The sequence below is a fragment of the Desmodus rotundus genome, chromosome 10 (assembly GCF_022682495.2).
Source record: "Desmodus rotundus isolate HL8 chromosome 10, HLdesRot8A.1, whole genome shotgun sequence".
Lineage (NCBI taxonomy): Eukaryota > Metazoa > Chordata > Mammalia > Chiroptera > Phyllostomidae > Desmodus > Desmodus rotundus.
In genome coordinates this window covers 69024041-69041739 of record NC_071396.1, presented here as the reverse complement: position 1 = coordinate 69041739, position 17699 = coordinate 69024041, and the positions used below count along the sequence as shown (strand labels likewise).

General features: G+C 38.4%; 1 protein-coding gene across 1 annotated transcript in view; it reads right to left on the bottom strand.

Annotated features, from left to right (window-relative positions):
* Positions 1-17699, bottom strand: part of L3MBTL4 (L3MBTL histone methyl-lysine binding protein 4) — a 413756-nt gene that overhangs the window by 260575 nt on the left and 135482 nt on the right. Inside the window, exons 6-9 of the mRNA XM_053913420.2 lie at positions 7690-7794; positions 6570-6705; positions 2787-2878; positions 973-1127 (exon numbers count right to left, since the gene is read on the bottom strand). Coding sequence (XP_053769395.1) covers positions 973-1127; positions 2787-2878; positions 6570-6705; positions 7690-7794 — 488 coding nt within the window. The remainder of the gene's footprint in view (positions 1-972; positions 1128-2786; positions 2879-6569; positions 6706-7689; positions 7795-17699) is intronic.

The following is a 17699-nucleotide window of genomic DNA, read 5'->3' as shown; positions in this document are numbered from 1 at the left end:
TACTTCATAGCCAAAATGTTACTTTATAGCTAAGATAATTAGAAGTGATTTTTAGTATTATATTTTGTAAGCTGAGTGACCAAACCTCTCTTTTACATAATCTTCTTGAAATTTAAAAGTATAAAATAAAAAGTTTTTTACTATAACCTGAAATGCCAGTAATATCCCCAAAGAGTGAACATTTTAATAATCTTCTACAACTTCTTGCTAGTAGCAAGGAAAAATATTAATAGGCCAGTCCAAATTTTAATAGGACAGCCCATTCAGACTCTATATGGCTTCACATTTCTTCCATCTCCTTTTCCAAGAATTCACACTATTCTACTTAAGACACATACAACAACTGATCTGTGCTCTGCTTCCTAGTTCAAAGACAAAAATGGGGTACCCTTCACGTGCATGAAGAACCACAGCCGCAGGCAGGGACTTGTTGGTTATTCAGCACATGCTATGAAGAAATGCTGCTAAAATTATTTGTGCCATTCCCTCTTACCTATTTCAGGTTTTTGCCCAGAAACCCCTTTTAACTCATGCAATGTTAGTTTAATGGCACTGTAGCATGCATTTGCTCTGCTCCCCACAGTCTTTCAAATAATCCACTCCATTCTCCCTGAATCCTTCCTTTTAAAAATATGACAGGGTGAGTTTAACATTTTTCAGGGAAAAAAAAATACTGCAAGTTCTTAACTCCTCACCACCAAAAAAATGCTCCCCTTACAAACTAGACAAGATACAATGAAGGGCCCTGAACTGGTCATATTATTTCAGATGAGTTCTCACTAGGTAATTGCTCATGAAATGAAGAAAATGTTTCTTGGGCTCTTTAATTAGAGAAGGTACTGAAAAGTCAGCCAATAAACTCCAGTTGTTCACACATTTAAGAACAGAAAAACAGAGACAGTACTGGAATGAAAACACATTCTTAATAGTGAACACGAACACACAAAAATAAAACACACAACGGTGTCTCACCAGTAATCGTAACTATCATCCCAATTGTCAAAATGCACTAGTAAGCGATCTTCAACAATGTCTGCTATGGTTGCCACGCACACCAGTGCAGGGTTCTTCCTGTCGACGGCCTCCAGCTTCCTTCCAACCTGAAATTCTTTAGGCACTGGCCCATTCTAACACAGCACCAGAGGAAGAGGCACAAAAAGAAACAGGACACCAAACAGGACTGAGCCACTGTCCAAACTTCTGTGATGTTTAGCATCAGAAAAGTCTGTCGGGTATCAACACTTATCATGGTGAACGAAGCCAGCAAATGCCAGTAAAAATATTCCCACAAACTGTTAAGAAGTTTACATTCAGAACAAAGATGGGGAAATGAGCTTTTACATTGGGCTTTTCTCTTTCTTTGTGCAGGGAGGCTTTATCTGCCTTATCATTGTCACTGTCCCTCTTCTTCAGTTCTTAGAATAGTATGTATTAATTTTAAATTATGATGTTTACTGAATATAATAGTATCAAACAATTTCTTCTGCTCCCCATAGGATTTTGAATAGTTTCCATATACCACTATTTTGGAAAAGTAATAAAGATACGCTCTTTAGCACCCAAACTACTTTCATCAGATCTGAAAATAGTGGTTTTTCAATATTTAAAGAATACACATATTAACCCACAAATAAAATTATAATTGAAAAAAATCCAAATTTTTTTTATTATATGTATATAATTTTAGTATTAAAAGTACTAAGGACTATGATTTACAATAATATTACGATGACAAAATCCCACTTTCATAAAGCTACAATTAGCCAGTCCTGGGATTTAGAAAGTGTCTGGGGACTACTAGAGGTTTTTTTCTTTACCATCTATGCTGAACCCTGATTGTTTGTTTTCCTTTAGCACATTATATTTTTCAAGGTTCTTTTACACTTCTTTCCTTAATACAATTCTATGAACCACATCGAGAAGCTGCATAGCAGTGACCTCAAGATCAGGACACTGAAGCCCGGAGAGGCCGGTTGAGTGCCCTACAGGGGGACAGAGCCCACAGGCAGCAAGGCTGACATCTGCCTCCAGGCTTCCCCAACCCTTTCTGTGATGTGTGGCCTCCCTGCTGGGCCCGTGGGCCAAAAGGAGGCCAAAGCTGCGATTTATCTTCCTTCTCTCTTTAGTATAGGAAATGTGGAAGCCAAAGAACTTATATGTATGACCCACGGACATGAACTAAACGGGGGGAATGTGGGTGGGAGGGGGTGTACAGGGCAGAGAGGAGTGAAGGGGGGAAAATGGGACAACTGTAATAGCATAATCAGTAAAATATATTTAAAAAAAATAAATAAAACATAAATAAATCTTTTAAAAAATCTTTTTAAAAAAAGACTTGTTAGGTTGCTGGGGACAGAGATGGCATAAGTGTGCTCTACCCAAATTCTCATTTACCCTTGAATCCGTATGAAATGTCACCCTCATTGTCACTATACACAAATCCAACTAGGCCGGGTACATTAAAGTCTACCCGGGTGCTTACTCATCTCAAATGCCAAAAGTAAGTTTAAATGACCATCTCACTAGAAGCACAAAGGAAAAAAAATTTTCTAAAAGGCATTTTTAATTTTAGCAGGTTTTAAATGTAAATTTTTCAACTCTCTTTATCTAATAACACTTTTAATTATATTTTTAATTGCCCATAAGAAACTGACATATTAAATGAGAAAAGTCAACCAGAAGCTAAGAATTCTTAAAAAATAAAAATACAACAGAATATATAGTGAATTTTTTAAAATTGAAGCTCAAGGAAAAATCTAGTTTGTATTGAGGCGGAAAATACTTACCGAACTTCTGTTCCTGAATAATTTCTTGGGAGCATTTTGCAATTTGTAGGCCTTCAAATAATTCATCCAAACAAATTTATCTTTTCTATAACCTAAAAAAGTATGGATTATTCAAGATAATCACAAGATGTAACCATGTGCATGCTAAATATGTAAGTCTTATTCAGTCTTCTGCCATAAACTAAATGTCCTTTAGCAGACCACAAAAGATTTAAATTAAAATCTCTAGTTTCTTTCAATTTTTTTAAAATACATTTATTGATTATGCTATTACAGTTGTCCCATTCCCCCATCACTCCACTCCATCCTGCCCACCCCCTCCCTCCCACATTCCCCTCCTATAGTTCATGTCCATGGGTCATACTTATAAGTTCTTTGGCTTCTACATTTCCTACACTATTCTTACCCTCCCCCTGTCTATTTTCAACCTATCATCTATGCTACTTATTCTCTGTAACTTTCCCCACCTCTCCCCCTCCCACTCCCCTATTGACAACCCTCCATGTGATCTCCATCTCTATGGTTCTGTTCCTGTTCTAGTTGTTTGCCTAGTTTGCTCTTGTTTTTGTTTTAGGTGTGGTCGTTAATAAACTGTGAGTTTGCTGTCATTTTTACTGTTCCTATTTTTGATCTTCTTTTTCTTAGGTAAGTCCCTTTAACATTTCATATAATAAGGGCTTGGTGATGATGAGCTTCTTTAACTTGACCTTATCTGAGAAGCACTTTATCTTCCCTTCCATTCTAAATGATAGCTTTGCTGGATACAGTAATCTTGGATGTAGGTCCTTGCGTTTAATCTTGGGTAATGGAATTATGATGTGCCTTGGTGTGTTCCTCCTTGGGTCCAGCTTCTTTGGGACTCTCTGAGCTTCCTGGGCTTCCCGGAAGTCTATTTCCTTTGCCAGATTAGGGAAGTTCTCCATTATTTGTTCAAATAAGTTTTCAATTTTTTGTTCTTCCTCTTTTCCTTCTGGCACCCCTATAATTCGGATGTTGGAACGTTTCAAGATGTCCGGGAGGTTCCTAAGCCTCTCCTCATTTTTCCAAGTTCTTGTTTCTTCATTCTTTTCTGGTTGGATGTTTCTTTCCACCTTCTGGTCCACACCGTTGATTTGAGTCCCAGTTTCCTTCACATCACTATTGGTTCCCTGTACATTTTCCTTTGTTTCTCTTACCATAGGCTTCATTTTTTCATCTGGTTTTCGAACAGATTCAACCAATTCTGTGAGCATCTTGATAACCAGTGTTTTGAACTGTGCATCTGATAGGTTGGCTATCTCTTCCTAGCTTAGTTGTATTTTTTCTGGAGCTTTGAAGTGTTCTGTCATTTGGGCCATTTTTGGGGGGGGGGGTCTTGGCGAGTCTGTTACTTTAAGGGGCGGAGCCTTAGGTGTTCCCCGGGGCGGGGTAACGCTGGTCGCTGTGCTGTGAGGCTGTATGTGGGGGAGGGGCCAAGAGGGAGCAATGGCGCCCCTCCACTCTCCTCCGGATCTCAATCCTTCACTCCAATACCCACAATCAAACTGGGCCCCTCCAGTGCTCGTTCCCGAGTGGGTGGGCTTGTGCACACTCTAGGCCCCTGTGGGTCTCTCCAACGACCTCTCCCGTGAGGCTGGGAGTCTCTCCTGCTGCTGCCCCAACCCCCACGGGCGTTTTCAATCAGAGGTTTGAGGCTTTATTTCCCCCGCGCTGGAGCCCTGAGTTGCGCAGTCTGCTTCGCTCCCCGCCGTTCATCCTGGTTTATCTGTGCGCGAATGTGGGGCGGCAGGGGTGCTACCCGAGCTCTGCCTGCCTCGCTCTCCGCCATTTTGAGTCCGGCCCTCTTGGCTTATCTGTGCGAATGTGGGGTCGCAGGGTCTGCTAGTGCCGGGACTGCCTGCGCCGTTCGTCCCACACTCCGCCAGTCTCGGTCCCGCCACAGCCACTGGAGTCCTCTCCACCCTGGTGCCCGTCTCCGCCCCTCCTACCGGTCTAGATGAATGTTTATCTTTTATTTCCTTGGTGTCGGTCCCCCTTGCCATTCGATTCTCCGTGAGTTCTAGTTGTGCAAGGAGGCGCAGTGTGTCCATCTACGCCGCCATCTTGGTTCCCCTCTTTCAATGTTTTCTAATGTATGAACTTCAAGACTGTTGAGTGTGATTTCCCATCATGCATATCACTCCTTAGAAATTTTTTAAATTCACTAAAATACGGAATTGGTACCTAGTAATTTAATGGGTGTCTTGTATCCCTTTGGGACCTTCCAAAATGGGCAAAGAAAGGAGACAAAAGCCCCTGAGTTTGTCAGCACTCCTGAAGAAGCCACGTCACCAAGACCTTCAGAGGTCCTAACGATGCTATAGTCCAGGTGCCAGCCATCTGGCATAAATTACAGAAACACCTTCACAATCCAAAGACCATTTGGCAGCTCCAGCTTTCCAATCCATAGCTTTACAGGTTTCCCATCCAAAAAAATGCATTATCCTGACATCCATGTGCCCTAAAAGTGGCTCACAGGGTGCTGGCCCAATTAAAACTGACTCAGTAAGTATTTTCTGTCAGTGTTATATTAATATTTGGAATAAAAGTCAAACTCCTTGCACAGCCTTCAATTCAAAGCCACGGCTGCGTCTCTAGTTTCATCTCCTATCTTCTCACCTTTGCTTCTGTTGTAGCCACATCCATTCCTCGTGATTACTCAACTGCACCAAGCACACTGCCCGGAACATTTACTCTTGCTTTTCTCTCTGACAAGTGCTCTTACCCGGGCAGCCACATTGCTTCCTCTCATTTTACCCATGAATCTGCCAGACGTCACCTTCTCAGGCTTTCTTCTCCATGCTAAGTCAGAGTGTCCCTGTGAGTCTCTCATCCTCCCACCCTGCCACTGCCTGACACTCTTTATCCTTGTTTACTGTTCTTCTCTCCTTTAGAATGAAAGCCCCATGAAGACAGAGATGGCTTGTTTTATTCAGTGCTATATCCCCAGTGCCTGCACAGAGGAAAGGCTCCATAAATACCTACCAAATGAATGAGCCTGTGGTGTGTTACCAGCTTCCATGAAATCCAGCAATCCTAGGGGACTCTGCCATTAGTCTCAGGGACAGATCCCAAAGGATACCTTGAATTGGTTACTAAGAATAAATGACTAATACTAACTCCAGAAGTTTCCACGGCCATCAAATCACTTAACATCCAAGCAGGAGATCTTAAGCAGAACTTTGCTAGACAAATAAATGGGCCCACTGTCATCTCAACTGGTCAAACCATCACCTCACTAGCACACAGCAAATAAAAAGGGCTTCAGTCATGTTTGCCAGGCCCACATCCCTCTAGCACATAACAAAAGACAAGGATGAGATTTTCATTCCCCATGAAAACACTGAAATGGGTTTCTCTTTCATATCTCCGTGTTCTCCATGGATTCTATGGGAAACAACGACTCAAGCTTCCACACTGTACAGCACCAATGACTGAGATATCTCATTTCAATCATGATTTAATAAACATTAGTTTCTTCATTTCTTATACGGTTTAATAAACTTTACATAAAATGAAATACCCTCACAAGATTTTATTCCTGCCCTAGTTGCCTTAGCAGAATATCTGACTCAAACAGTCATTAATGTTTTTCTTTTAAAGACATTTATTTCTAAGAATGGTATCCTGACAGACTTACTCTTTTCTGAGGATCAAACTTTCATTTTGGAAATTAAATCACAGCAGGCTCTCGTTATTATGTCATAGAACTGTTGTTAAAATAAAACTGAAATAAGAACGCACTCTCTCTCCATCCTGGCTTACCCTTAGGGACGTGCAATTCATGTTTGGTCTTTTCACACCACCCCACGTGATGAAGGTCAGGAGAGCCAGCATTGGTCCAGAAATCGTAGCAGCTTAAGTAACCATCAAAATGAAGCCTTAGACGGTGACCGCAGACCTGCAAGAGGGAATGTCTGCGGTTGTTCACTGTGTCGTGTGTTTGAAGCACACAAAAAATTCACAAAATATCCATGTGTTCTGTCCGTGACATCAACATACATGAACCAATCCTTCCATCTGCTTATAGGTGACATCTAAATAAGGCAAAATGCTGACAAAATACACTAGATTTTTTTTTCTGCAAAAATAACTACCCTTTCCCTCAGTCTAGGAATCCGAGGTCGATTTACATGTCCATTAATCAATGAGTTTGTTCATTAACTCAAATCTGTCAAATATTCCTTTCAGAAACCCCACCTAGCTAAAGTACAAAGAAAAATCCAAATGGGCATGGACTTATTTCAACTCAAACTTACAAACCCAGCACACTCAATAAACAAAATAATACAACAGTCTGAGAAATGCATCCTCTGGACATGTTACATACATTTAATAGCCATAACCACTTAGTAAATGAATATTGTTTTCTATGTTTGGTGTTATGAAAAATATACAGATCTTTTATCAATTTAATAATATAAAATGTTTAGTAAATATCACATTTTATAAGCCATTTACTTTCATCAATGGCTCTTCACGCTATGTAATTTTCCAAATGCATATATTTATGTAAATCTATAATTCATATGCATGGTATTTTTCATATGCATTTCTCATTAGTTCAGCTAAAACTTCAATAATTACATCTCCTTTAACAGATAAAAGCAACAATGTGAGATTCACTGACTGTAATCAACCTCAGGTGAAAACTATTACCAATTAAATCAAGAGTATCTGCTAGGGATGAAAAACTTATTATAAAGCTAATCTTCAGAAGGAAAAAGTCATTAAGAAACATATTTTACCCATCATTGACTAAAATAAATCTATAATGTATTGGAACTTGTTTAGAACAGAAAGTACTCGATTCATTATTCTCTAGAAAATTCTCTTCTCTCACTTCACTCTGCAATTAGCTCAAGACAATAACACCAACTCTTACCTCAGCTACAGACAGCACACAAAATACAGCTGGGCGTCGGGGGTCAACGCCTTCTAATCTCATTCCAACCTGGAAACCATTTTCATACTCTGGGAAGGATTGGTCCTAAAAAATTTCATGATATAACATTAGCTACTGAAATATATTCACAATTTAATACTAAAACACTTGGCGTGGCTATACAATCAAAACTTATTGCACTAATTTGAAAGCTCAGTAATATAGCTAAAGATACTGGGTTGGCCAAAATGTCCACTTAATTTTTTTTAATAAAATAAAAGACACATTTTTCATTGTCACCAATAATTTTATTGACTTGGGTATTTTGAGTACGTCAGCTATCTTCTGCATGGTATAACGTTAATCGTTCTCAATTAATGTTTCAATTTCATCACTATCAACTTCAACAGGTCACCAGACCATGAAACATCGTCCAGTTAAAAATCTCCAGCACAAAACTTGGCAAACCACTTCTGACACATTCTATCAGTCACAGCACCTTCTCCATATACTGCACAGATTTTTTTCGGTGTTCTAACTATGTTTTTACCTTTCTTAATACTAAATATTAAAGCATAATGTGCCAAAAATGTTGCATATTTTCTTCCATCATCATTAAAATGGCTACACAAAAATTCACCAATTTTGATAAGGTTTCTTTTTTTAAATGCACACTGACATGACAGCTGTCACAATACAGTCTAACAAAATTGATTTGAAGTAAATCAAAATGAAGTAAAGTGCTACTACAGTCATCTTAATGGAAAAAAACAAACAAACTTTTTGGCCAGTTGGACAGAAGGATGCTCTTACATATTTGACCCTGAAAGATGGTTTATTTTCATGTGCTTTGTTTGAAATAGTTCATCTACAAAACTTTATGTCCTGTGAACTCATTTATTCTTTTTTTAAAAAAAGATTTTATTTATGTTGAGACAAATGGGAGGGGAAGGAGAAAGAGAGGGAGAGAATCATCAATGTATGATTGCCTCTCATGCACCCTCCACTGGGGACTGGCTGGCAACCCAGGCATGTGCCCTGACTGGGAATCGAACCAGCGACCCTTTGGTTTGCAGGCTGGCACTCAATCCTCTGAGCCACACTAGCCAGGGCTGAACTCATTTTCTTTTGCTCATTTTTTATTAATGAGTTGAAGGAGCTCTTCCTGTATTCTTGAAACAATCCTTTGTTTATTACAATGATTATCTATTCCTAGTCTGTGACTTGGCTCTTCAATTTGTCTATGATGAACTCATTGTAGAGAATTATTTTAAATTTTAATGTAGTAAATATATCAATTATTTCCTATGCTGTGTGTACATCTAGCCTATGAAATCCCCTGCAAACCTGAAGTTACAGATATTCTCCTAGTGCTCTGTTAAAATTTTGTTCTTCGTATTTAAATCTACAATGCAACTGGAACTGACTTTTTGTATGGTGTGAGGTAGGAGTCTATTTTTTTCATATGGAAAACCAAGTTTTGAAAAAACTTTTTTAAATAATCCATTATCTGCAAAGTTATCTCTATTATACATATTTGTGGGTCTATTTTTGGCCCTTTTATTCTGTTCACTGGGCCTATTTGCTTATAATGAGTCTATCTGGAAAGCAATCTTCACCATACTGAGTTTTGTAATTCAGCAACTTGTTCCCTCTCCATTTAATCAAATCATTTTTAACTGTCCAAGATGTTTTTTAAATTTTCACATAATCTACAAAAATTCTTTGTCATGCTTATTTCTGTGTACCTTTCCATGCTTATTGCTATTTTAAATGAAATCTAATTAATAACAGACTTTCTATTTTGTCCCCACTCATTATTATTTATTTTATACTGGTCTTATTTCCCAAAGCCTTGCTGAACTACTATTAGTTTTGAGCAGTTTCAAGCAGGTTCAGCATTACTAGTCAATTTATTCTTCATTGCAAATAAACTTATAAGTATACGAATGGAAAATGATTATTAAAATCTAGTTCAAGAGCTGCTTTTTAAATACTAATGGCATTACTATTTACTAATGCTTAACATATGAATGCCTGTTTTTGAAGTGAAATTTATTCTTTTGAGAAACTCTTTTCATTTGAAAATTTCAAACTTAAAGTTGCAAGAAAAAAACAGTAAAGAGAATACTTATAGCCTTTGCCTCAATTTATTATTAACATTCCATCTCATTTGCTTTATCATTTCCATTTGCTCCCTTGCTCTCCTGTCTGTGTGTATACAGAAATACATATGTACACATATATGTACATAAGATTTTTTCTGAATCATTCAAGAGTCCTTTACCCCTAAATGCTAAATATTTTTCAGTAAGAGCAGTATATTCCCTAAGAATAAAAACATTCTCTTACATAAAAATAGCTGTTTATCAGCCTCTAAATTTAACACATACACAACACCTTTAACTAATCTTCTATTCATATTCCAATTCTTCTGATCTACCCAACAATGAACTGTATAACATTCTTCCCCACCCAGAATAGGATTCAGTCTAGGGTCATATATTTTTTAAAGATTTTATTTATTTATTTTTAGAGGGAAGGGAGAAAGAGATGGAGAGAAACATCAATGTGTGGTTGCCTCTCACGTGCCCCCTACTGGCCTGCAACTGGCCTAGTCAGGCATGTGCCCTGACTAGGAATGCAACCAGCAACCCCTTGCTTCGCAGGCCAGCACTCAATCCACTGAGCCACACCAGCCAGGGTTAGGGTCAGATATTAAATTTAGTTGACATGTCTCTTTAGTCTTCCTTAATTTGGAACATTTTCCATAACATTTCTTTAACTTTCATAACATTGACATTTTTAAAGAATATAATCTTCCCCCTCCCCTATTTTATTAAAATAGAAAGGTCCTCATTTTGCATTCGTCTAATGTTTCCCCATGATCGGATTCAGGTTATGAATTCTTCTGCCAGTATACTACATGGGTGATGTGTCTTTCTCCTGATATCACACCTGAAGCCACATGATGTTCATGTGTCCCCTCAGTGGTGATGTTAATTTTGATCACACAACTAGTGTTGTTCAATTCTTTCACCATACAGTTGCATACAGATCACACATGTACATACACACAGAAACATGTACATATGTATATCTATGCATCTGTACATATTTTTATAAATAATAAACTCAAACAGATTCATCTAATTCCAATCCATCCCAAAGGGCTTGTTCTGCCTTCTTCTATCCATATTTGTATTTCCCTTTTAACAAGGTCACCCCATTTACTCACGTGCTAACTCCTACAGTATGTCTATTTTACCCTCAGAATTGTTCTACCCACACTACTACAATTAATAAATACACCTACAAAAAGAGTTCAAGATTTTTTTGCAATTTTCCCTCCTGGCTCCTCTGCAATCCACAGATGAGGTACATAGTGTGTGTGTGTGTGTGTGTGTGTGTGTGTGTTTATATGTATATATATATAAAATAGTCTGTCCAGAAGGTATCCAGACATGTAACATGAAAAACAGAGGCATTTATTGAAGAAGGTACAAGATGTAAAAACACTGAATATAGGACAAGGACAACTCAGTCCCCTCCAAAGTAAGCACCTTGGGATCTCACCTAGTTCTCCCAATCACCATCAGCTCCCCCATCATATTTTCCTGAATCTCATCAACGATCTGAAATCTCTTCCCTTTCAAAGGTGATTTTTGTTTTGGGAAAAATCCGAAGTCACAGGGCACCAACTCTGGGCTGTAGCGGGGCTGAGTCACCTGGATGTTTTGCTAAAAACTCTGCACAAGACCTGATGCATGAGCGGGCGGGCGCACTGCTGTGATGAAGCTGCCAGTCAGCAGCTGTCCACAGCTGCAGCCTTCCGCATCATCCGAATAGTTTCCGCAGAGGGATGTTCAAGCTTAGCGTGAAATCCGAAGCAGATCCATTGCTCTGCACGTTCAGTCATTGTGAATGCGACGGGCACACACCACACATGCTCAGTTAATGTTGTCTACCGCCCCCACTGACCAGTACAGTGAGGTCATCATTGTCCACACATACACGTTCCAGTCCACTCTCCCTGGCTGCCAATTTACATCAATGTCGCACAGCCCATTTTCTTTACATTAACAATGGCTGGACTTTTTCTGGACAGACCTTGTTATATTTGGATTCAATTTTGTGTTTGTTTCTTCAGTGCAGTTATGATATTCATTTGAAATATAGTTAAGTTCATTTGTTTCAATTTGCTCTCAGTTCCTAATGATTTATTTTTATATTTTAATATGCAGAATGTTAACATGCTTCCAGAAGTTAAACCTACATGAAAAGGTACGCAAAGAAGTATCTCTCTTGCCCATATCCTATCCACACCATTCCACCTCTCGTGCATAACCAACCTCACTGTTTTCTGGTTTATCTTTCCTGGGTTTCTATATATAAAAATAAGCAGTTATTTTTTTCTTCACTTTCCTTTTCTTCTTAGAAAAGGCAGCATAATATACATGCTGATTTCTTCCTAATGCCCCTGGAAACCACTCCATGTCGGGTCACAATTGTCCATACTCTTTTTTTACAGCTGCACTGTACTCCGCTTTGGGGAGGCATCATAGTTTGCTCATCCTTCTTCTATGGTACATGGGGTACGTGCCTTTTTTTATAAGAACATGAAATTGTTTTAAAATATTTATGAATTGTCTCATAAAATGTTGTTAAAAACTTTCTTACATTTACAGATCATTTTAGAAGCTTCCAAGGGAAAAACTTAAAAGATAACAGAACCCAAAATGAAATGGCAAGAATGAATGATTTCTCAGGAATATTTTATTTCTACCAAAATAAATGTCATGTGTGTGTTTAACTCTCCCAGCCTTCTTCTCACATCTACTCTGTTTTCTAGCAGGCTGTATTTAACAAGTATTGTGTGACTACCTCATGTTCACTGCTTTGAAATTTCTCAGTTAACTTCAAAAGCACCCTACACATACACATATTCTTACACACAACACCGATAAGAAGGCAAAAGGAAAGAAGAGACCCCAGGGGGAGTATATGAATAATCTGAAAGAAAGTTTAAGCTATAGAAACTGAGAGAACATTTTTCATGTTTTAACAAAACTGATGCATAACTGGAACCAAATGGAGCAGACAATACCTTCTTATCACATATGAATGATAAATTCAAAACACTGGCAATAATTCACAGCTTGGAGTTAGAATGATCAACGTTACCTTGTCAGCATTTCAAAGTGGTTTCTCAATTGAACATTTGGGAGACCTAAATAATGTTTCAAGGAACACCATGTGGCTAAAATGGCCACACCATTCTTTGAGAGTTTCACATAAAAACAAAACATTCATTCTCGATATTTGAAAGGCAACATTTAGTGAGAAGTATCACTGCCTTTCATCCATCTCTTTTCTGTCGAATGTTTTATTCATAGGAGATTTAACGATTTTTTTCCTTTCTAAAAACCTATATTTTATGAACATAATTGATAGTTGTGCTAATAAAATTACATTTATGATGAAAAAAGGGAACTGAAATCACACACTTAAAGCAAATAGTAAGCCCATTCAATTTAGTCACTAAAAAATAAAAAATCATAAGGTTTATGGACCGGAATAAAGCTTTTGAGATAAATACAGTTGAGCCCAGAGAGGTGAGGAGACTCTCTAAGGGTCACACAACCAGTGCAGCAGCAGAGCATAACCAGGAACCCAAGTCCTCTGAAAGCCTGACAGCGACTGTTTCCACATAAGGAGACAGACGGATGTGGCGACAAAACAAGCAGAGCACAACGAGGCTCAAGGCCACGGAAGGCCGTTTCCAGGGAAGCAGCACGCGCTCGAGTACAGAAGTTAAGGTGTTCTGTTTTCTCATTCTTTTCCCCAAGAAAAATTACTGCAAAATAATGCTTTCTGGTATGAAATTGATAAATTTGTCACTAATGATGAAGAACTATTCAAAGTTGTATATCTCAGAGCAAAAGCAGGTACAAGTTACATATTATTATCTATAAATAAGAGCATTAGGAAAAAAATATATAAAAAACAAAGCACCATGCCAAGAGAAAACAGACAGGCTATTGGCAAAATTCCTTTACGAAATACAATAGATACGGGCACTCATTATCATAAGTGTGTGCCAGCAGATCTCTGCTTCGTGGGTGCACGAAGTCACAAATGTACAGCAGGAGCTTCTCTTAGACATTTGACAGATAAATATGAGGAATTCTGGACATTTTACTCTATTCATCACTGAGAACCCATTTTAAGAGCAGAGAGATTATGCTTGGAATAATTTTTTCTGAACCACTGTATGGACTATAAAAGGCTAGTAGTAGCTATCAGCACCAGCAGAGCATCAATTAGATATTCATGTTACAAAAAAGTGTCAATACATTACATGGAACATTCTATCTGAATGCCCACAGACATTCTATTTTATTCATAGGCAAGAGTTGGCAGTCAACAATAGTTTCCTTATCTTAATTCGATATTGAAATAAATGGAAGAATTTGGGCATGCAATGGAATTGAGGCCACTGAGGCATGTATTTTTATCATGCTATGCAAAAGACTGGGCAAGGACCATGGACCTCTTCTTTCCAAACCTTAAGGTGATGGTTGTCAAAGGGAAAGATGTTCATAAGAACTCGATATGTTTTTGTTCAAAACAAAATTTCTTTTAACACCAAAAATCACTGCCATGAGTTCAGTGGCCTTCTTAATGCTTTATATCAGCAACATCTTTCAAATCTCAAACAGTCCCAATGTGTGTCTCCAGGGTTGAAATGTCACAATTTAGGACTTCTGACCAAGATGGAGGCATAGGTAGATACACTTTGCCTCCTCGCACAACCAAAAGGACAACAACAAATTTGAAAACAAAAAAGAACCAGAACTGCCAGAAAATCAAACTGTATGAAAGTCCAACAACCAAGGAGATAAAGAAGAAACATTCATCCACAGCAGCAGGAGGGGTGGAGAGGACCTGAGGCAAAGCAGCAGCTAGCAGATCAGGTGGTCTCACATTTGTGTGCAGATAAACTGGGAGGAACAACTGGGGAGCAAGACAGACTGCAAAACCCAAGGTTCCAGTGCGGGCAAATAAAGCCTCAAAACCTCTGACTATAAAATTCTATGGGGGTTGCGGCAACAAGAGAAACTCCAAGTCTCACAGGAGAGTTTGCTGGAGAGACCCACAGGATCCAAAAAACGTACAAAAAACCATGCCCCCCACCTCCGGGAATCAGCACCAGAAGGGCTCAATTTGCTTGTGGGTAGCAGGGGAAGTGACTGAAAGCCAGCCGAGAGCTGAACAAGCGGCATTGTTCCCTCTCAGACCCCTAACCCACATACAGTGTTCACAACGCAGCCAGGTGGGTTGCCCCACCCTGGCAAATAGCTAAGGCTCCCTTATTATGTTACAGGTTTCTGCACCAAGGCAGAAAATATGGCCAGAATGAAAGAATACATCAAAGCTCCAAAAATACAACTAATTGATGAAGAGATACCCAACCTATCAGATACACAGTTCAAAACACTGGTAATCAGGAGGCTCACAGAAATGGTTGAGTATAGTCACAAAATAGATGAAAAAGTGAAGGCCATGAAAAGTGAAATAAAGGAAAAGGTACAGGGAACGAACAGAGATGGGAAGCAAACTGGGACTCAAATCAACGGGTTGCACCAGAAAGAAGAAATAAACATTCAACCGAAACAGAATGAAGAAACAACAATTCAAAAAAATGAGGAGAGACTTAGGAACCTCCAGGACAACTTTAAAAGTCCCAACATCCAAATCATAGGGGTGTCAGAAGGAGAAGAGAAAGAGCAAGAAATTGAAAACTTATTTGAACAAATAATCAAGGAGAAATTCCCCAATCTGGCAAAGAAAATAGACTTTCAGGAAGTCCAGGAAGCTCAGAGAGTCCCAAAGAAGTTGGACTCGAGGAACACACTAAGGCACATCAAAATTACATAACCCAAGATTAAAGACAGAGAGTCTGAAAAGCAGGAAGAAAAAAGGAGACGGATACCTACAAAGAAGTTCCCATAAGACTGTCAGCTGATTTCTCAAAAGAAACCTCACAGGCAAGAAGGGGCTGAAAAGAAGTATTCAAAGTCATGAATGGCAAGGACCTACATCCAAGATGACTCTATCCAGCAAAGCTATCATTTAGAATAGAAGGGCAGATAAAGTGCTTCCCAGATAAGGTCAATCTAAAGGAGTTCATCATCACAAAGCCCTTATAATATAAAATGTTAAAGGGATTTATCTAAGACAAAGATGATGATCAAAAATACGAACAGTAAAATGACAACAAACTCACAACTATCAACATCTGAACCTAAAACAAAAACAAACTAAGCAAACAACTAGAACAGGAACAGAATCACAGAAATGGAGATCACATGGAGGGTTATCAGTGGGGAGGAGAGGGTGGAGAATAGGGGGAAAGGTACAGGGAATAAGAAGTATAAATGGTAGGTACAAAATAGACAGGGGAGAGGTTAAGAATAGTATGGGAAATGGAGAAGCCAAAGAACTTACATGTATGACCCCTGGACATGTACTAAGGGGTGGGAATGCGGGTGGGAGAGGGAGTGCAGGGCAGAGGGGAATAAAGGGAGGAAAAATGGGACAACTGTAATAGCACAATCAATAAAATATATATTTTTTAGAAATGTCACAATTTATATCAGGTTAATTTATGTAGGTCAATTGTGATATAAACGGCTTGACCACAGAGGATTTAACTGTTTGTCAACACATGATTTTCTTCACTCAATATAAAAAAAAAAAATCAGGTTATTGGTAGCCTAAAACTAATTCAATTACTGTAGAAAGGAACATGAAGAAACATTTTCCTGTGACAAATACAACCAAAGAGAAAGTTACAAATGCATTTGGTGCTCTCTCTAAAGTAGACAGAATTAGCCTGCCCAGTTTTGACCATGAGTATGTTTCTTGACTTAACAATTGACAAAACAAAAAGAATCTCAGTTTATTTTTGATCTGAATATCCAGGATGACCCAGATCTATCTGCAGGACCACCAAACATTTACTGCCATAGCTAACGACATAAAATAATTAGATATAATTTCTAACGACATAAAATAATTAGATATAATTTCCTGGTAAACAGAAATGAAGACTAAGGAATGAGAAGAAGGGGTTATTGTGCATGAGTTATCCTTGATAAAGATGCCTAAAAATGAAACATGCACTTTTGAAGCACTTAACTCTGAGCCAGATCCTGTTCTAAGCACTTCACGGGTATCAACTCATTAAAGCATCATAAAAACTCTAAGAAAGAGGCATCATTACGTACAAAATGCAGATGATGAAACAGGGGCACAGGAGGTTACGTACTGTGTCTGGCTTTGTTTAGCAAATGGGTCATTACTCTCTCTGGTAGATTATTATGAAAAGTTAGGGGCAATACTATCCCACTCATTAACTAAAGACTTCATAATTTTTAATATTTTATTTTATAATTTATGTTTAGAGTGAGTTGTTTCAATATCTCAAATTGGTAGTCTTGAGTATTGGTGCTCTGTGACCGTAAAGGCTCCGCAGACGCCAAAAGTCTGAAAACAGTGGCACAGAGAATGCAATATAAAATGAAGGTGGCATTTTCGGTCAGAAAAGTAAAGATAAATGGCATTAGGACATGTGACTATCCATTTGGAGAGAAATTTTTAATTGTATTTCTAGCACAACAGCATATATAAAAATAATTTTAGGTGGAGAGAAAACAGACATAATGCAATGGAATACAATGCAGCTACTAAAAAGACACAGACCTGGATCTGCTGAGGTGGCACCATTGCTGTGATACATGGATAAATAAAATGTGAGTGTCAGACCAGTGAGACACAACTACGTATATGACCATTATTCACATAGCTACATGAACATTTATACAGATCTGGAACTACACACATCAAATTAGTGTGCATGGTTCACCTGGAAAGGGGAACCTGCAAAGAGATAGCTTTTTATTTTTATACCCTTCTGTCTTGTTTAAATTTTTAAATGGCATGAT